Source organism: Harpia harpyja, chromosome 19 (assembly GCF_026419915.1).
Source record: "Harpia harpyja isolate bHarHar1 chromosome 19, bHarHar1 primary haplotype, whole genome shotgun sequence".
Lineage (NCBI taxonomy): Eukaryota > Metazoa > Chordata > Aves > Accipitriformes > Accipitridae > Harpia > Harpia harpyja.
The window spans coordinates 7,458,988-7,479,648 of NC_068958.1; the positions used below are offsets into that span (position 1 = coordinate 7,458,988).

Consider the following 20,661-nt stretch of genomic DNA (forward strand, 5'->3'; position numbering starts at 1 on the left):
AGGCGGCTGGCCTCGCCAAGGGACCCAGGCCGGCAGCCCTCCCCTGCTTTCAGTATCTCACCCCTAGGACTAAAATTTTTTTTTTTTTTTTTTTTTTTTTTTTTTTTACAGCTTGAAGCGGCTGCGGTGCCATCACCCGGTGATGGGAGAGGACGGTCTCCCTTTGGGCAGGTGGTTTCATCAGCCACCTGCTGTCTGTGAGTTCTGATGGAAGCGACTCATCTTGAAACCGACCAGCTCAAACCCTGCTCCAACACCTGAGATCCTCGTGTCCTGCACCCCGGCCCGTCCACACACGCACATGCTGCAGCTGGAGGAAAGGAAAAAAGCGAGACTGAACAGCCAAGGGACACAAGGGATTGTCAGAGGAAGGGAGGCAGCCAAGGGAAAGGGGAAGACCCTGCATGGGACTCAAAGGTGTAGCTGATCAGCATGCATGGCTGAGGTTTTGGGAGGGTGGGAAAGGCAAAGCTGCTTCCCCCCGGGGGCCCTGGTCCCCTCCAGCCTTTGCATGCATCAGCAGGAAGTATCCGGGCACCAAATTTGGCTCAAACCTCCTTTAATGGTATTGCCAGCCTGTGGTGGAAGAGGAGGGACTGCCCCGGCACAAGCTTTTCCCGGAGCCCACGGGGCTGTGGCACCTTCCCCCAGGCCAGGCTGGCAAGGGACTGCCCAGCCCTGTTCTGCAGCAGGGGCAGGAGGAGGCTGTTCACGCACAGCCTGGGCTAGGACATGGTGTTCGGGAACATGAGACAGTGCCAGCGACTGCCGCCAGTTCACCTTCCCCCTGGATGGCAGGCTGTCACATCCACTGGACTGGTGCTGGGCTGCCAGCTCCCCTCTCTGGCCCTGCTCCCGTCTGCAGGGAAGGGCTGGCAGGGATCTCCACTCCCAGCCACCAAGGAAATCCTAGAAGGCAAAGCCAAATCCTATTCCAGGGCCCTGCATGCCAGCAGGCCCTGTCTCCCCCTTCTGCTTCCTTAGCAGATACTTAAATACATTTAAAACAAGAAACAAAGCAAGAAGAATCGGTGTGAAGTACCAAAAACCTTTATTTTTCCCCCAAACCATAACAACATTTGACATTATATTGATTTCCTCATATATTTGTTATTTCTCTACGTTAGGAACCAGATACAGAAAATACAAACACGATCTGTTGAATCAAAGACGGCACAGCATTCCGTTAGAAAAAGAAACAAAAAACTAGAGGAGCAAGATAAAAATGGTGAAAAATAGTCATTCCCTCCAGCCCAAACTTTCCAAGAATCATCATCAAAATAGAGCAGTGGAAGTAGCTTCTCTTTCTAAACGCACCTCTGCTTTAAGAAAAAAGTTAGATTTATCTTTAGATTTCAAAGTAAAAAAATGTTAAACTATCTTTCAAGCAATTTTGGAAGTTTGCATAGACCCATTCCCTTTCCAAAAATATCAGCGATCTCTCTATAGAATCTGATATAAATCAAGTGCGTGCCTCATCTGAAGATCACCAAGCTCAATTAACTTTCAAGAAAATAAAACATGATCTCCCCTTCCCTCCCCTCCCCCCACAAAAATACGGGCTCTACCGTTATTCCTTGTGTTTGAGGCAAGTTACGAGGCTCAGCCACACCTCTTGCTCACAGCTTCATCCAAATTCCTTTTTTATTTCCCAGGTTTCCACATCTGCTCCCTCCCGATGGGGCACGGGCAATGCAACGTGGAGCTGTGGAGGGCATCAGGCTCGGATGGTGCGGGTGGGCTGACGGACGACGCAGCTCTTGGGAGGGAAGTGGGGAGGGGGGGGGAATTTTGCGCTCATCACCCCCCGCAGCGAGGAAGTGGCTCTTCAAGGACAAACACCTGCGACCAGGCAGTGTTTGCAGGAACTTGCCCCTGGGGACCAGCCTTGTCCACAGGGCTCAGTCACCAGAGCAAGAACTTGTTCAGCTAGAGACTAGGTGGGGTGGCAAGGGATGGGGCAGGAGGGGCGGAGGGTGAGTTTGCAGCTCCTGGGTAAGGCAGCGAGGAGGGGAGCGGGGGGGGGGGCCCTCTCCAGGAGGGGTGTTTAGCCTAGATGCTCTAGCGTACCTGGAGTGAGGTTTTCCCAGAGGTTCACAACAGCATGTGCAGAGTCCAGCTGCACAGCCACCAGTTTAAAAAGAAACAGCAACAACAAAATAAATAAAAAGTCAACCCCTCCTATTAAGATGAGAATGAAATACATATTCTTCAGGTCTCGGCCTGGTTCGGAATCGTCTAAAAACCGAAGCAAACATTTAAAAGGGCTTATTAACTTTCTGCAGGGGCCAAAGTGATGTGGCAATGAGGCGGGGAGGAGAGATCACACGCCTGCTGCCCATCACACCGAGGGTCAGGACAGCACAAAGGCCTCCATTTAAAGTGCCGACCATACAAAAGAAGAAGATGGAGGAGCAACATCCTTCTCCCCCTTTTGCCATCGCTATTTCCAATTGAAACCCATTTCCTTCACCAAGTCACAACTAAGCCTATTCTTTTGGACATTCGCTCAGTTTACACTGGTTTTAGAAAAAAAAAAAGTTAGTAAAAAAGTTACACTGAATTTTCCAACTCTTTGCAACGGGCTTCCACCAACTAAAGGTCCAGAAACTGGGAGAGCAGAGCCCACACGTTTCACCTGGCCCCCGAGACTGGAGCAGAGAGCCAGCTCTGCTCTCCAGGGTCAGCCAGACATGAGCAGCCCTGCTCGCCTGCATCAGAGACCCAGGGGATGCAGAGTCTTGCCAATAAGGTCCTTTTACTTGTTTAAGCCACCTCTGAATCCCCTGAGAAGGGGAACAACATAGGGAAGAACATCCCCCCCTCAGCCCCCCAGGAATAAAATATCAATGACACAATAATGCAGTCAAAAAAACACCAGCCCGCTGGGTTTATAAAAAAAAAAATTCAATAAACTTCACAACAAAAGAAACCCCCCAAAAAACAAAAAACCAAAGGAAACTAGCCAGCGGTTTGGGTCTGGAAACCGATTCACTTAAATGTTGGAAGTCCAACAAGGAACAGACGGCAGCGATGCCGCAAGGAAAAAAGTGCTCGTGAGATGCAGCTTCCCAAGAGACGGCAGCAAGTCTGTGGGACAAGCGACCCCACTTCCATCACCGCCGCCTTGTACGCCCACCACCGGTCAGGGACCGCTGGGCATCGCTCGTGATGGATGGTGCAGTGGGAGCTCTGCGTGGGATCTAGAAATAGGAACAGACTGCCCCTTTCTCCCTCTGGGTCTGCTCTGGGTGCTCCAGCCCTGGCTGTGCTGCACCAGGCTGAATGACTAGGGCTGCTTTCTTATTCAAAATGAGGGGTAGGAGAGCTAAAAAGCTACATAAAGACCAGAATCTGTGGAGTCAGTAATAACGTGGAGACAAGGAAGAGATACCCGATGAGACACAGTTATCAAAAACACAAGCAGTGATGTGCCAAGCTGCTGGAAGAGAAGCCAGAAACATGCCCAGGTTGGCCACAGCTATGTGATGGAACAGGTTATGCCTCTGCCAGCCTGGGAACATGAGACCAGCGTTCTAAAAAGCTCAACTGCTTCTCCTCTTGCTTTGCTGGGAAGAGATTCCTCCCTCTGTCCCACTGCAGATTTCGTGACATGCCGAGCTGCCAGTGCCTCGGAGCAGCCGACTCTTGCCAATGGGAGCCCAGAAGGAAGCCCTGGGTTCCCAACTGCTCTCAGTGACTGCCATTGTTTTTCATGGGAACAGAAGCAAAGCAGCAGAAGTGAGCTGAGTTTTGGCCTCTTTCCTGGCTTATGTTTGCTCCTTTCAAGTCCTAGTTGGACCTGATTTCCTGAGGGGCTTCGCTGGCCCCTGAAGAGCAGCCTGACCCTCAGCTCTGCACAGCCATCTGCAGATGGGGCACGAACATCCATTGCTGTCTGAGCCTGCTTCTGCCCTCACCCTGACCTGAGCAGAGGGTCAGGCCAGGCCTGGCTTTTTGGCAGAGTCCCAGGGAGAGAGAAAGGCAAGCAATTCTCCCCTTCTTGCAGACACGCAGCATCCCAGGAACAGGACAGGATGCTCACCAGCCTGCTAGCGAGTGCCAAACTTACCCAGACTGAATGAAGAAGAGATCACCATTAAAAATCACCAGCAAGTGTGAAAGAGCTTTTGTTCTAGACAGACTCAAAAGATCCAATACTTTTTCCCTACATTAAACCAAACAAAGGTGTTGTCTGTACCCCCTTCTTACCCTAACCCAAATTTAATTCCCTTTGAAGGGAAAGGGTGAAAAAGATCCATATCTTATACATGGTCTGTCCAACTACAGAAAGAAACCTCTTGACTTTAAGAGAGAAACTGTCAAAACAGAGTAAACAGCTGTATAGCTTTGCCACACTGCCTAGCACCCTCCCCATACAGCCATCCTTAGCTAGCAGGGGAAAAAAAAAATATATATAAATCAAGGCCCTTTCATTCCTTGTTTCTCCTTCTGCCAAATTCCCTTTTCCTGTAGCTCATCTGCATGCATTCTGGCCACAGAGACCACAATAAATCCTTTTTTTTTTCCCCCTCCTTAAAAAAAAGGCTTTACAATAACTAAGAATTTGGACAACAACGTGATCAGTTACAAGTCTTTCCTTGCGTGAATGGGACAAGTGTGTGCCTGTGCATGTGCACGCACACGTGTGTCAGAGGAGGGCACGTTCCCAGCCATGCCCAGGAGTGTGCCATTGCTCCGAGTGCACGACCACTGAGTGCTACTACAGTACACCGGCGAAAGAGGAAAGGGCACTACACAGAAATAGCTTATTGGCTGAGAGTCTCTGTACAGGAAGGGCTGCAAGCACAGCCTGCTGATGGCCCACGGCTGGAGTCTGCATAGATCCTCGTTTGCAATTCAGCTGCCAAGAGAATCTATAAGTGGGAGCTGAAAGGGACCGACATCTCTGCCACACACTGCAAGGAAAAGAGGCAGCTAAAGTGTCAAACAACTGCAGAAACCAAACCCAAAGAAGAGCAATTGAAAGATCAACCAGAAAACAGTTTGAAGCCTTGTCAGAAGAGTTCACTCGCCACAGAGCAGGTAAAAATGGCTGCTGTGGCTAATGCAGCAGAAAACACCCATTCTACCTTTGAAGGCAGAGACAGTGGCTTCTCCCCAGCCCCAAAAGGAACCAGCTCAGGCATAGATCCCTGCTGACAGGGCAAGAAAGGCCAACCAACACCAATTCCCTTACTGGCCCAGGCCAAGAGAGGCAATTGTTAATCACCACCACAACAGAGAGACCACTGCAGTCAACTGCATCCTGCTCTGGCCCAGGGGAGGGTGATCAGATAACCAGATTCTTTTCACAGTCCAAGAAGGGCAGTTCCCTTCCTGAGCCAAAAAAAAAAAAAAAAAAAAAAAAAAAAAAAAAAAGGCTTTGTATTCCAAGCTCCAACAGTGACTATTTGCTGAATCAGTCCAGCGAACAGGGATTATGCTCCTGGAACAGCAAGTAGAAGCCTCCTCCAGGTAAAATCTGGAACCTCTAAAGTGCTCCTGCTAATGCTGAAAGATGAACACTGCCCTTCCATGCCCAGCAGTAGAAGGGCGTAATGCAGTTAGTGGTATAACAAGCACTAGCATTTAACCGTTTATCAACTCCCATCTGGATTGCGGTAGTTTTCTGAAATGCACTTTTGGGAGATATTTCCTATGAGAAGAGGATGTTTGGGGATTTGAGGGTAGGAAGGTGAAGTGCACACCATAGCATACCTTGTTCAGTAAAACCGTTGCCTTGGAAGGTGATGTTCCCTTGCAGAGTCAATGGAATAAAGCATCCTGCAAGTGGCCATTTCACCATGTCACCAACAAGCAGCTCTTGGTTTGGTTAGAACGGTTTCCCCCTCCCCCAGTGGTTTGAAGAGTTCACAGTGGTATAACCCAATGTTCTGGGGAGACAGAAGCTGAGAAGTTCCCTGTTGCAAGTGAATGGGTGGAGTGAGGGATGCAGATGAGCAACATCCTCTAGGACTAAGGATAAACCCAACAGACACCTTGCGTCTGATCAGAAACAGGGGGAAGGCAGGCACTGGAAGAACTGGGAAGCAGAGAAGGGTAATGCCAATGCAGGGAAAGTGCATGATCTGGAGTGGTCTCGGAGTAGTTCTGCAGTGCAAACGTATGGGGAGGGGCGCAGAGAAATCCCTTCTGGAATGCTGCATGAAGAGAGGTAAAGGTTGGCATCCATGTGGCAGCGGACTGGGTAGGGGGCCTGTTTCCAGCAGCTCTACCCTGTTCTTCACATTTAGTGGGTTTCAATCACCACTGGCTCGTAAACTCCAGATGAGACCCTGGAGTGGCAGAGGGGAAGAAGACAAGAAAGCCAGGTTATTTTCCCCAGCCACTTAGAGCAAGCAAGTTCTTACTCAGAGCTCTCCACTCACAAACATCGCCCTCTAACCCTGCACAAAATACTGAAAATAACAAGTCAGTCTGGCAAGAAGTCAACCCTCATAACACAAAACAGACAGCTACGTGGCAAGCTAACACTAAAGCATTTGAAAGAGCTGGGTGTAACACATGAATCCTTCTAAAGGACAGAGGAAAGGGGGGGAGCATCCTGCGCAAAGAGCCAGTGTTCCTGGCTTTGCTGTGCTCCCAATTTTGTCACCAACTTGACACATCTTTGCATTACCATTATTGCTTTTTTTTTTTAACCTCAAAAGGTGCTGTAAAGGCTCAAACGCAACTAGCCAAGACACTGTGCTAAGAGCTATTGTGGCAAGAAAAAGTTTTATTTGTTCAGAAGTCTTTCATGAGAGAACAAGCCCTCTACGACGATGGAGAAGGCAGGGAAAAGGGACAATAAACCCGGCTGCTGCAGTTTTGCTGCAGGCCAGCAGGAGGCAAAGCTCCCTGCCTTCACTCGGGCACAGGAGCAAACAGGAACCAACCTCTACCATTTTGTCCTTTTACTCCTTACTTCTGTTCTTGGATCTTACTACCAGGATCACAATATCCCCCTGAGCTCCTGCTGAGAACTGCATTCATACTCCAGTGCAGCTGTAGCCTGTCACCAAAGGGATCCCAGGGGTGTTAATGTGGGAATAAAGCCACCATGTAGCACATGATGTTTAGAAATCTCTCCTGCAGCAAAAGGTGAAAGCTTCCTGGGTACAAAGACCTCACTAATCTCTCTGGAGCCCTTCTGTCTGCCAGCCTTTCAGGAAGCCTACCTGTTTCCCAGCTGAATACCACTCAATGTAGTTGTTCCATCTCTGCTCACAAACAACCTCAGGTTACTGTCTGCAGATAGAAAAGGAAGCAAGACATCAAAATCCAGAACTACCAACAGCTGCCAGGTGCTCCCCTCCCAGACACATTCCACAATGGTCAGCACAGGAACAAGTGTGTTTCTGTGAATGCATGTGCACACTTTCTGCTGTTCCCACAGTAAGAGTCCCTGGGAACTCCTCTTCTTGCTCTGAAAGGGAGCCTCATGTACAAATCAATGACAGCATTAAGCTTTGGAAGACTAAATGCAGAGAAATTAATTCAGTGATACTCCTCTAGCTTCTTCTTTTAAGGCAATTCCATTGATGCAAGCTCTTGGTCAGCTTAAACACATCTGAACAGATGAGATGTGGAGCCTCATGCTGCTTTTGTAGGCTCACTGGAGGAGAAACTCTGCCTGTTCTACTGGTGAGAGGTGACTACATTCAGTCTAGTTTTAACCCATGCTGAGTGAGGTGTAAATCCCCACGATAAGAGTGTTGCCATGTGCAATGATTTAAGGTGACTAACGGTAAACTATAGAAGCATGAATAAGAAGCTAGGCTAAAGTTTAAAACTTATCAGAAAACCTCAACTAGATGAAAAAGATTGATTTCTAGGCTAAACCGGAAAATTAAAACAAATGCAGCAATATTATTAGTTTTCTCTTAACAGGTGCTGTGACTGCAATAGAGAAAACCCCTTCTTAGGCTCTCAGACAGACCTGATCACCAGCACACTGTGACCCATCTTTCTTCCCATCTTTTTGCAGAGATGTGCTGTTTCCCCTCCAGTTGTGCTCTCCTACTTTAATAAATACTCTTGGGCTGACCCTGGACAAAGGCCACCAGAGCAGTACAGACAACTGATGTAACTGATTTCCACTGCGCTGAATAATCAGTATTTTTCCCCTCTCATCCTGTATGTTTGAGCTACTGTTCAACCTCTGCTGTAGTGTGTAGAACAGCAGCAAGCGCTATTTGCTAATGGATGCACAGCTCTCAAATCCACGTGGTTTGTTTATCTACCACAGAAACACCCAGCAAGCACTGAAAGTAAATTGCTGTCAAAAGGGGAAGGGAGTCCATGGCAGGTCAGATTTGACTGTAAAAGCTTGGCAGCCTTGCTAAAGGAACAGCCAAGATGTCCCCTTTGAGACTCCTCCTCTCACCTTCAGTATTGCTGACATCTGTGAAGTCCTGACTCTGCATTATTTTCTCCACTATATCATCAGCATCGATCCTGGTGTCATCCACTCGGGTTGGGTGACTCTCCACTGAATCCTTTTTCCTCCTGGGGAGAAAAAACAAAGGGAAAACTTACTTAGCTTTTCAAGACAAGACTTTCATTTACTGCCCTGCTTCTCTTGGCAATATCTTCCTTCTCGGCAGCTACAATCCAATCTACCACTGCATGAAGACAAAGGAGTAGATTCTGTCTCACCTTCCCATAGGAGGGGCTTTGCTCCACAGTTACTTACCGGGAGGGTCTATCCAGCAGAAGGGCTGGTCGGGGCGGGCGAGGTGGCTTCTCTAGTTTGTGGTCCCGCTCTCCCTCAGGACACTCCACTGTCATACTCAGCCCTCCGGACGCACTGCTGCTGGTGGAGGTATTTCGGCGATGGGTCAAGTCAGACATACTAGAAGAACGGGAGTGCTCCGTGCTGTAGCCTGCAAACACAAAGTGATTACAAACCAGATCTTTTCCCCTTCCTGGCAGCACAGTTAACAGGCAGGGCAGCTTTAGGCCAGCATTTCTGTCCCCATATACAGAGGTTTAGACATACATCTATGAGCTCATCTGCAGAGACTAAACAGGATACTGATATTACAGAGCAGGGCAAGAGAGATGGCTGCAAATCACTCTCACAAGAGCTTGCTGAAGGAAAGAACATGGATGGGGCCAGTGCTGGCAGAGCTGTGTGGATCAATGGTTACCGGAGATCTTGGACTGCTGGCTGGCGTAGCTGGAGTTCCGTGAGTGCCCCGAGTGGAAGACTTCCTCTGGGCTGGACAGGTTCTGATCTGGTTCTTCTGGGACACCTGCCAAGGAACAACAGGGCACTCCACTTAGACCATAACCAAGCCAGCACATTGCCCACTGATCACCTTGGACTGGAGGCTGATCTTGGGATGCTAGATCATGCAAAGGGAAAGTCTGTTGGCAGAGCCCTGCTGTGCACGCTAGCACAGAACTTATAAGCAGCTGGGGAGTAGGGAAGACAACAATGAGCTTCTCTGTCAAGTTTATCACTAATTCTACCATCCACCGCCTGAATTTACAAGCATCTCTGGGGGCTTGAAGGATCTGGTAGTGTCTGAAGCTATCCATAGTTAAAAGCATTAAGGTAAGACCAAGAAAGCATCAAATGGCCACTGGCAGTAAAGTATTACAACCTCCGTTTGGGTGCTTCTCCTGTTACTACCTTTTCCCTTCTGTTACTTGTGAGAGAGCCCATGCCATTTAAATCACATCTGAATTTGATATAGAAACCTCAGCATAACCTCTGCTCCTTTGCTATTGCCCCGCTTGTCTCTCTTGCAGGAAGCTTATCCAGAAGAGTAAGTGTAATGTGTCAGCCAGCTTTTTAAGAAGAGCACTTGCACAGTGTTCTAAGTCACTGAGGTGATGAGACTAGAGTGCTATTTTGGTGCAGTGTATCTGCCTGCACATTTGAAATGTGCTGGGAAGGAAAAAAAGCTATGGGGAAAATGCAGTGCCCTTGAAAACAGGCTCATACAGAAGCCAAAGAACTCTGCATCAGCAGCTGGAACAAGGCCATTAGACCTCAAACCAACCTCTAAAACCTTCAGAGGAACTTTTCTAGAAGGTAAGTCTGAGCAACAGAATAGCTGAGTGGAGAACAGTGTTGTCATTGAACACAGTGGAAAGCAGGGATGAGTGCAATGCATGAATTATTAAATCCCCAGCAAAAAGAACAAATTGCTTTATCTCCACTAGCAGAAATATGCATGTGCCAAAGATTTATCCTTCCTCTCCTCAGTTGCACTTAATAGATGGTTTTGTTTTTCTCAATTTTCTTAATGAGCAGAGGGGTGAGGATGGGTGCGGGAAAACATGAAAAATTAAAGAGTTTCTGCGCTTGCAACTGCTGGGAAAAAAAACCAAGAGAGTGTCCAGGCACAGCCAAGCATTGCATGGCTCCAGGATGGGCATTCATACCCGAGCTGAGAATGGCATTTCTTGGCTTGGTCTGACGCAGAGAGCCAATCGTGGCTGAACTGGTGCTGCTGCTGCTTGTGGTTCCCTCACCCTTACAGGTCAGCTGCAGGGTAGAGTCCTGTCCCGGTATGGTGATGGATTTGGCGGTGGAAGGAGGCCTGTAATCAGAAGTGAAGAAGGTTACAAACTGCCAGGCAGGGACCGGGAATCACCCCAGGGCACTGGCAATTCCCACTCTGCTCTATCAAGAGGGTTCCCCCGCCTGCCCCTACCCTTCATGATGGGGGGAAACTGGCAGCCCTCTGTGACTAGCGGCACAGCGTGACATTGGATTTTGTTTTCCTACATGCGAGACTCAGGTCTTCCCTATCTTGTACTGCATCTGGACTGCATTACAAGAAAAAGCAAGTTTCTGAGGTAAATTAAGGCAAAAAGAGACCATTCAATCATTTATACAGGACAACAGGCTCAAAGCCTGCACTATCTATCCTCTAGAAGACCATCCAGAGCTGCCCTTTTCCCTCAACATGTGTCCAGTGGCCAGTTGGCTTCACAACAGCCAGTTTGCTGTTGTCCAGCTCTCAATTCCAGCATCCTTTCATTACACCTTTCTGACTTGGGTCAAAAAGAAACCTTTTATCCCAGCAACCCTGTCCCCCCCTAGAAGAGTACTTTTACAACTATCAGATAACCTTTCCATTTTTTAACTGACGACTAAACTCCTTTTCAGTGAGACAAAAGTGTTTTTCCAGCTGCCAAAATTATTTTTCTGGTTATTCTGCATGCTCCCAACATCCCTTTGTAAATGCTGACTGCAGGGTAGAGTTGCAAGTGCCTAGAGCCCCCTCCCATCCTCCAGAAGTGTTTTTGGGTGGAAGCCACGGCATGTGCAGTGTGGCAAAGTGAATATTCCTGTTAGAGCCCTAACCTCCCTGTCGCCCGAAGTCTGAACTGGAACTAACGGATCATATTATGCTTTTTAAGTGAGGAGTGAGAAAGAACAACTTTTATTTGTCTCACTTGGAGCTCTGAGGGAAGATGCTACATGAGAGGACCTTTGCAGTATTTTGGAAGAAAGAATAAAGTGCTGAGAATATTTTATATGGGTATAAAGGTTTCAGGAAACCCACAGTATGCCTTCACAAGGAAAAACCCCTCCCTAATCACATTATCAATGATTTACATGTACCCGGGTACTTTTGGGACTTTGCTTCGTAGGTTAATAAGGACTTTACAGCCTTAATCAAGCAAACGGTTCCTGCACCAGCTGTCAGAGCAGCCTGTCAGCTCAGGCTACTCAGCCGCCCTCTACGACATCCAGGAGGAGAAGGTTCATCTGAGTGCTGCAGAAAGTCAGTGCTCGGAAGTGATTTCCCTGCACAGTTTGATTCCTGCCTAATCCTCTAATGAGTGCCATTTCTCAAAAGCTCTACTGATCAAGGACTATTCTACATGCAAAGCTTCCATTTTTAGACATTTGCACATAGTCAACATATAAAGAAAAAATGGGAATGACTGCAAATATCCTTTAAGAAAATTAGGAGGTTTGACTTTCAGACTGACCCTACTTATATTAAATGGATACTTATATCCAATTCTGTATTGTTTTCAGGCCACTCTAACAGTGGGACTTGCTTCCATAGTGAAGGAGCAACAGGTATTTTTGTGAGACATATTATTGCCAGACATCCTAGCACCCTAGATTTAAAACATCTGTTACTGTTATAGTTATGGTTTAAGACATCCAAAACTTCTTTAGAACACTTCCTTCTGAAGCAGAAATTTTTCAGAATCAGATGACACTGCATTTAGGGTTTGAAAGTCTCAGGAAATGCTGCAGCACTATGAAAGCCATTCACAAAATAAACCTACCAAAAATTATGCAGCATTTTATAACAAGAATGCAAGCTAATTTATACACTTCAAGCTAGCTCCTAAAATTAGACCTTTCAGCCCAGAATACCACTGCTACAAGAGATGGCCTCAAGATAAAGCTTTCTTCTCTCATACTGTTGGGATTCAACACAAAATATTTCTATCAGCACATGGCAGTCCTGCTGTGTACAGTCACACACCTTACAGCACACTACGGCAGGCTGGCTTGGACTGCAGAGTCTTGCAACGCTATACTGCAGTATGAAGGTACATGTTGTCGGTATATTTGTTAGCTGATCCCCCAACAATTCTTCAAGCAACAACACTGCTCTATAGCTTAACTGTACTTATTCTTTCCTATCACGATGCACTAAAAAAAAGTACGACTGCAATTTCTCTGCTAATTAATATAAATTGTGAACCTGGGTCCCTGTAGAAGAAAAGGAGAATTGAAATGTTTCAGCCTTGCAGTATTTTTGTTGCTGTTTCAATTCAAGATCTTTATCCTGCGTGATATGTGCTGAAGTGTGCTCATTTCCAAGACTGTTAAGACTGTTTTCTTCATGGACCTTTCCCTTCTTGGAGGTCAGTGAAGATTTAAGAAATGCTATCCTTCACGCAAAACATGGAGTTTGTCATCAATGTCCGCTGGTTTCCAAAACCTAACCGACACTAGCAGAGAAAATACTGTGCACAACCAATAACCAAGCTGGGAAAACCAGAGCAGAGAACAAACCAATTAACAGCACAGGCTGATTCAACAATGCAGACCATCAGTTTCAAGTTTTCCTCTGTACTTTCCAATGTCAAGGGCATCTTTCCCCCCTCCCCATTAATTTTAGTCTCCAACAGAGAACTGCAAAAGAACCAGGTGTCCTGGTCTGCCCAGAACAGGGCGAGCACCCAGAAACTCACGTTTTGAAGCAGGGGTCCCCCGAAAGCAGGGACATTCCGATCGTGACCTGGAGAGGGGGGACAAGGCACATCATTAGCCATACTGCAGTGAGCTCCTCACTTCACAACAGCCAGGAGGTCAAGGGCTAGGTGTAAAGATTAGCAAGACCTAGTTCCTTTCCAAAGGAAATCAGTTTCAGGGATTCAGCAAGGTATTTTCCTCCCTGCCCCAAATCACTGGCATCACTAACTCCAAGCTGCAGTGGCTCAGCAGGACACCAGCCTTGCCACCCTGATAAAGCACTTAGAACTTTTTTCCCTCCTCCTGTTCATGGTTTCTTTGATGACAAAAATGCTATCAAGGGTCATCGCTTGGCCAAATGGATGCCAAGATATCAAAGGGCAACTTTGGGAAGGGAAGCTTCCCAAATCAGAGTAGCAGCATAAAAGCAAAACCCTGCCTCCGTACAAAACAGGACCTTCTCACAGGCCTGGCACTGCACTCTGGCTGTGATCTTTCCGAATTCAATAGTAGGATTTCCACTGTGGCAGTACTAGCTGCCATACCTTTAGGATGGAGTTGTCCTGCCGGGTGTTCTTAGTATCATATCCTTCCAGCAAGCAGCAACGTACAGTGGATCCAGAGCCCGCAAATTCTGCCAGATTTAGATCAGCAAAGCCCAGCTGTAGCCAAGAAAACAATGGAGGGGAAGGGGAGAGAACAAAAATTACTCAATAAAGGGATACATGGCGTCACACAGACCAAAGGAAGAGAGCACATCTGTGAACAAGGGCAGAAACAGGAGCCAGTACACACAGAGTCGTGGCTGTGAAGACCCCCTACTCTCGAGGATGGGCAGGGTCACGTTCCTAATCCCAAGCCAGGTGGACACTCGGAGGCCTTCAGGAAGCCAGCCCCACGTGGAGGAAGGACGTACAGTAGTGGTGCTGGCCAGGACAGTGTTAACCAGCCCGCAGCCATTGCATAACCAAGGACATGGAAGGCACTAGGTCAATGATGTGGAAAAAACAGAATCACACATACGCAAACATAATAAGGCACTCTTTGTATCAGGCCATCCCAGAATGCAGTGGAGCATGTGAACCAGGAGATGAAAGGATATTGTTACAGAGGAAAGTGACACCATCCTGAAAAACAAAACTGAGACTTTCAACACAGCAAGCTGGAACTCCAGAGCCATGCAGCAGTACATGTGCCTCACCCCACAGATGCAGCTCCTGGGCTGTGGAACTCCCAGAGCAGTTTCCTCGACACTGCTAAGATTTAACTAGCAAGTAGTATGTTTGACAGGCAGAGGGGAAGAGAAATATTTGGAGAGGTTTAGTTGTGAGCTCTCTAAATCTTCTCTAACAAAGGGGAAGCAAATAGGGAAGGTGACAGAAAGTTGAAGGTCACAGGCAAATTCCAAGAGGGTACTGATGCCTCTAGAGTAGACAAACACAATGAAGAGTACTTTTGTTCTTCTGCTCCAATTCCTGATGTATTAATACAGTGTTTCAAAGAAAAGTTACAGCTTCTTCTGTGCAGAGCTTTAGCAATGAAAGTCAGTCGTTTCTCATCTAATCTGATCAGGAAGAGATGCTGTACCCCACATTTGGCCAAACCGTCCAAGCATGGAAAGTTTGCATCCCTTCAACATACAGGTCAGCTTCCATGAGAACATGGAGAGAAGGTGGAGGAGCAGCAGCTCAGACCTAGCTGTTATTCTGTGCATTGCAATACATTTCTCCTGCCCTGGTGCTGACAGCCGGATGATACAACTGAAGAGGGAGCAACAAAGAGTAGCACCATCCTAAGGAAACGTGTTGCTCTGTCAACTGTGGAAGCTGATAGGGAGTCACAGCATAAACCACAGTCACTGCCGTACGAACCCTGGCTCCCACTGTTTCAAATCAGAAGTCTAAACCACAGTCTGCACAAGATATATGATTCAGGGGAAGACAGCAGCAAGATTAGCATAGCTGCTTCCTCCATCCCATTCTCAAAGGGGAACAAGAGCTGACGGCAAAGGAAAAAAAAAAAGTGTGGGATAGAGCAGGAACCTTTCTTCAGCAAAAAAAGGAAGGGAAAAAAAACCCCTTAACTTTTCTCCCTCTTTTCTCCCTTCTTAAGAATTCCCTTAACACAAGTGTTTCTCCAGCCCTTGCTGTAGATGTTCCTTGGTCTCTTCTAGCCAAGGGCTATGCTGCTTGCTGAATATTCACCGATAAGAAAAAAACAGTGAATTTTTATCTCTTGGAGATAAACAGGACAGGAGAAAGCCACAGAGAGAGCTGTAATCCATCACTGTGACAAAACTGGAGGACAGAGGAAACATCGCACGACCACACCAGCAGAACAACACGGCACAGGAGTGACCCAGACCCAGATCCCTCTTCCTCCACCACAGCACTAACTTCTCCGAGAGGATCAACATTGCAGGACAGTACAGGAGAACCTTCCAGCGACCCATACAGTGTGCTGAGGTCAGAAGCTCTTCTCAGGAAGCAGACTCCCAGTATATAGAGGAAGGATCCCTTAACAAAAGGATGTTTTCAGATGTAACCTTTCAGAATAATTTCCTCAGTTTTCCAGCCAGCTGATGGTGTTTCTTCCAGCTTGGGGAAAGAGTTTCTGCTTTATCAGTCCTTCCTGTTGGCTTCCGCTCTATAACCCCTGACACTGAAGTGACATTAACGTCACACCAAAAGGTGCGCGAGTCGATGGAAACTCTGTCTTGAGCACAAATAGCTCCATCACTCTCAGTCCCTGCTGAAGGGGGACCAGGTAAAGAGGGCATTCACAAGTTGCATTTCCTCTACATTTGCTGCCATGATTGGAGGAGTTTTCAGCTGAATGAACATAGTTTAAAAAGGTAAGGACTCATTGTTTAGAATGGGAAAACAGTTGCATGGACATACACCACAGACTTCTGTTAGAAACAGCAGGAAAACCAAGTCAGTCAGTTCTGCCATGAGGACCTGCCTGAAACAAGCCCGGTCCATAGGGCAAGATTGCAAGGCTTAATCACCCTGTCTGGTGTAACATCCTCGCTTCTGAGCTGCCAAAACGCTCGCGTCATCTTCTATTGAATTCTAGGAGAACACGTCTCTCTTCTTCACAGGAGACCAAGCAAGATACCAGCCCAAGAGATGACAAGTACTTGAGCTTTGGTCTCCAATTCTGGGCTGGAGAAACTAGGTCTCTTTCAAAACATCATTACATACAACTGGAGACTGAGTAAAAGGGAAGTAAGTTAGAACATGGCCTGAATAAGAGCCCAGGTTAACTCCACCATGGAGACATGCCTTCAGGCTTCCTTTAATTCTGCATTTCCAAATACTGTGGGAAGCTTGAGGATGGACACTATGGGAGGAACAGGCTGATGCACTTACTTTGTCTCAGAGGCATGTCTCTTCCTCCAGCTATGCTGCTCTCCCCGACAGGCAGCTCTGCAGAATGGAGGAATAACCTCCCTCCCAGTGTGAATTTAGTGAAAGAGATGGCCCTAGAGACCATGTCCTAATTAGCAACAAAAAAGGAACAGTGCGGGCGGTAACATTGCCCTCTATCACACAGCGCAGCAGTTCGTAGGAGTTAGTGCAGTTCACACTTCAAAGCCAGCTGCCTCCATGGTCTCAGGAAGGATTATCGATTAGAATAAATTCTTACAAGGTCGCGTGTGACCTGAACATCTGTTTATTAGAAACTAGCAGCAGTGACTCATTTTCAGACAAACATGGTTTCAGGCTCTGCGCAAGCTCAACTTCTAAGCCAACATTGTTTCTTGATCCAGCACAAAGAGGAGAAGGGGGTGGCCCATTGTCTCTCCCATAGCACAGGCAAGAAAATGGGGAGGAACAAACCAAAACTAACACCCCTGCTGATCCATTTGGTTTTTGCCTCAGGGTCTCCTGTGCTTTGGTAGGTAGTGATTTCTGCTGTAGGCTTCTGCCTGCACTCGTGAGGCAGTGAGGTGCCTACCCCAGCCACAGCTGGTTGCTGTGTTCTGGAGAACAGAACTGGAGTCTGTGTTTCTTTATTAGCAAGACGTTGCCAGAAGCCAGAGAGTTCACATCTGACTCAGAACTTCCCCAAAGTTTGAGGACATGCAGATCATCTTCCCAACCCCCTTCTCAAATCCACATCCAGTACAATCTGGATCCTCTCCCAGCAAGTCAATTTTTTCGGGAAATCACTTAACTCAGGCTTAAACTAAGAACTAATCACCATCTCTCCAAATTGCTTCACGCAGCAGCCACTGGTTTCTAATGGGTGTAAAGCACTAACAGACCATCGTCACTCTGCCACATTTGCCTTTTCTGTGGTCTTACCTTTGAGTAGGTTTTTCCGCCCTTCAGCTCCTATAATGAGAGACAAAACAAACAGGAAAAGCAGCTGTTATATGTGCCAGGGAAACACGGGGAAAGTCATTACTCAGTCCTGGAATTTGCTCTCAGGATTTCACAAACCTCTGTGTCTCTCAACGGCTATCATCACCGTGGTCACTCCTACCCTCTGTCAAGAACCCTTGCTGGAGAGAGAGGCTCTGTTCGAGTCACATCCTGGTCCAAACAATCCTTCCTTCTCACCACTGTTCATGCAATTCTTGCTGCCAAAAAAGCAGCTAATAATGAACACCAGTACACTGGTGGTACTACCTGCCAGAAGCAGAAGCTAGATGCTTACCTTACGGACAGATACTCGGCAGATGCAGGGGTCCAGGAGTCCTGTGGCTGGGTTGGCACTCATTTTACACACAAAGGTGAATTTCTTTTTCCAGCGGACACAGTTTTCCTGAACCTCCTCTCTATGAGAATGCAAAAAAAAGAAAAAAAAAAAAAGTCTTCAAATAAAGGTACAAAGCCAAATCAATTCCAACTATTAAGTATCTTTTCTAATGACTGGCAACCTAGCCTGTAAAAATCCTCTACAACACAGCTCGGTCCACACCACCTGAAACTGCACCACACAAAGGCGTTATGTTAGCAGAAAGCTTTTCACTAGTCAATATACGTAAAATCCACCTAGGTTACGGGAAGACTAATCATCCCATCAACAGAATTTGCCTTTAAAACTCTCACAAACTCTCTGACATTTCCTGCTTAGCCGGTTTAGCTTATTCACCGTCCAGCCTGGACGGAGCCAACCTCCATAACCGAACTGGGCTGAAGATTCGCAGGCTTATCTTCCCACAATATGCCTGTTTTGTATAGCCTCTGTACAGCAAATGTGCTATGTGTCCTGGACAGCTTGTCCTTCCCAGGCAGCCATCCTGCTTCTTATGCTGGGACTAAGCCAGTGAGGACGGCCAGCTCAAAGGAGGACAAAAATGCACATGGAAATGCTCCTGGGTGCACGCAAATAGGACCATGGCAAGCAAACACTATGCTTCAAATCATGAGGGGGTTTCAGACCGTAAAGCAGTCCCAGCCAGGGAGGAGGTGGTTTTCCTTGCACAGCCCCTCACCAGCCTACCCTGATCTCCCTGGTGAATGGAAAAGCACATGGCTCCAACATAGCCTGAGCCCCAGGAGGAAGAGAAGTTTTCCCAAGCGCAGCAATTGCTTCAGGTTTAGCTTTGGCTTTTGCAGAGCTCTCAGGGGAAGCTGGATTTTACCCTTCAAAGGAGGCCGGCTCAAAGGAGCCTGGAAACGAGGTGTGTGGGTCCTTCCACAGGGCTCTGGTTCCCCACTGATCCTCTACAGGACCTGATCCGTTTATGGCTCAGAGCTTGGCCCTTAGCCAATTAACTTCTCAAAGTAATGAGGCCAGGGGGAGGGAAGGGAAGGCACTTTTGACAGCTATGACCTAGCAAGTTTGCATCTCACTCTTATCTCTCCTCTTAGCACAGGACAAAGGGGCAAGGGCACCTGATAAACTGTTTGCTTTAGCAGGGAAAAGGAGGCTTCCCACGATCTGACCCAGGGCATGGTGCGAGCCAAAGAGATCGGTGGCAAAGGGGAGAACGATCAGTTTTGGTACTACCTCAACTCTCCTGGGAAGGACGGGGCAGAAGCCAGCGCACAGCCCAACAAGCCCTTCTGCAACCTTGAGTTGAGCCCAACAGGACAGATGCCAGGGACTGGATCCTGACCCAGGAGGTCCCCACTAGTCCTCTGAGCTATTTTGTGGGACCTGAATGTGCTGGCCAAGGCAAACACAGAGAACAGAAAAGGGGTAGCTGACAAATAACTGAAATCCGTAATCCTCTGTAATGTAAGATAAGGGCTGATCATCCCTGTTTAAAACATTGGATAACAGAAGGCAGCAATTCCTTCAAGGCAGTGAACTTAAACTCCTTCCAGACAGAACTAAGGCTAGCTACTGAAGTCATTGAAAAGTGAGACATCTAAGTGCCGAAAATACCTTTGAATCTGAGATTAATTCAAGATGAGATCTGGTTCTCATTGCTCCACTCAACTCACTCCAGCTCCTTCAAACAGGAGAGGAAACACTTCCAGAGGGATTAAAAAGGCTTTGCCTGTAATAAGATATTCACCGAGCCAGCCAAATTAGGAAAGTTAAATTTCATATGTGAGGTGCCTTAAACCTGACTTAATAGTAGGTATCTTGAATGACCTAAAGGAAGGAAAACTCAGATACAGATGAAAAAAGGAATTCAATACAATATAAAAACGCCTGCAAACACACGTGCTTCAGAAACACAAGGAAGGTACACGGGATGCAGAAAGCATCGACTATTTTAGCAGCATAAGTCGTCTTTAAAAAGGAACCGCTATTTTCTAGAGAGCAAGGCTAATGCTAATTCTGCTAATGACACCAGAGCTTCAAGCTGAATCCTGGAAGGCAGCTACAAGTGAATGATCTTCAGATCAGACAGGTACAACGGCACATTGCTGCAAATCAATTCACAAACGCGGCTCAGAGCTCCAACTCTTGTCACAAGTGAGTATTTAAGTGACTAAGCTCCAGCTCCCGAACGCCCATCACATGTGCCTCCCTCCCCACAGCTGCTTCGTCAGTAGGATCAGCAAGAACTGCTCTAGCATGTGAGTTTCCTTACTCATGAGTTCTCACTCATATTACAATGCAGCTATGATTAAGCATCTGCTGGATGCTGCTAAATCCAATGAAGGCTAATTACTTCAAAACATGGCAAAAAGTACTGATTAGTAATAAAGAGCTCCTTCATAGCTAATTTGCTGTTAGCATAAGCTCTGCTAACAGACATTCTGCTTCTTATTAAGTATGTATGTTGGCTTTCCAAAACTGCTGTAGATACCACACGGCGCAAGGGATTAGGAAAAGGATTTGTGGGGGGGGTTATGTTACCCACAGCACTGTGAACACGAACCCGAGCTGCAGGTGCACGCATAGCTTGGGGCTTTTTATGTCTTCGGAATAGTCTGCACAGGGCGGAAAGGAGTTTACAAGATAAAATGCAGAGCTGCTTTTCAGTCACAAGTTTCACAATCATTCAACAATTGAAGAGTGGCTTTTAAAGGTGGGGGCTGGGTCTGTAT

The 20,661-nt window shown here is 47.2% G+C and overlaps 1 protein-coding gene across 4 annotated transcripts in view; it reads right to left on the reverse strand.

The window, feature by feature from the left end:
* Positions 1–1,034: 1,034 nt before the first annotated feature.
* EEIG1 (estrogen-induced osteoclastogenesis regulator 1) overlaps positions 1,035–20,661 on the reverse strand; it is a 38,601-nt gene continuing 18,974 nt past the window's right edge. For all 4 annotated transcript variants that reach the window (XM_052814737.1, XM_052814736.1, XM_052814739.1 and 1 more), the window contains 10 exons: positions 17,864–17,984; positions 17,509–17,538; positions 13,741–13,857; positions 13,195–13,241; positions 10,405–10,562; positions 9,159–9,263; positions 8,702–8,891; positions 8,393–8,514; positions 7,185–7,254; positions 1,035–6,299 (listed from right to left, as the gene is read on the reverse strand). In XM_052814737.1, coding sequence (XP_052670697.1) covers positions 6,254–6,299; positions 7,185–7,254; positions 8,393–8,514; positions 8,702–8,891; positions 9,159–9,263; positions 10,405–10,562; positions 13,195–13,241; positions 13,741–13,857; positions 17,509–17,538; positions 17,864–17,984 — 1,006 coding nt within the window. In that variant the 3' untranslated portion in view covers positions 1,035–6,253. The remainder of the gene's footprint in view (positions 6,300–7,184; positions 7,255–8,392; positions 8,515–8,701; positions 8,892–9,158; positions 9,264–10,404; positions 10,563–13,194; positions 13,242–13,740; positions 13,858–17,508; positions 17,539–17,863; positions 17,985–20,661) is intronic.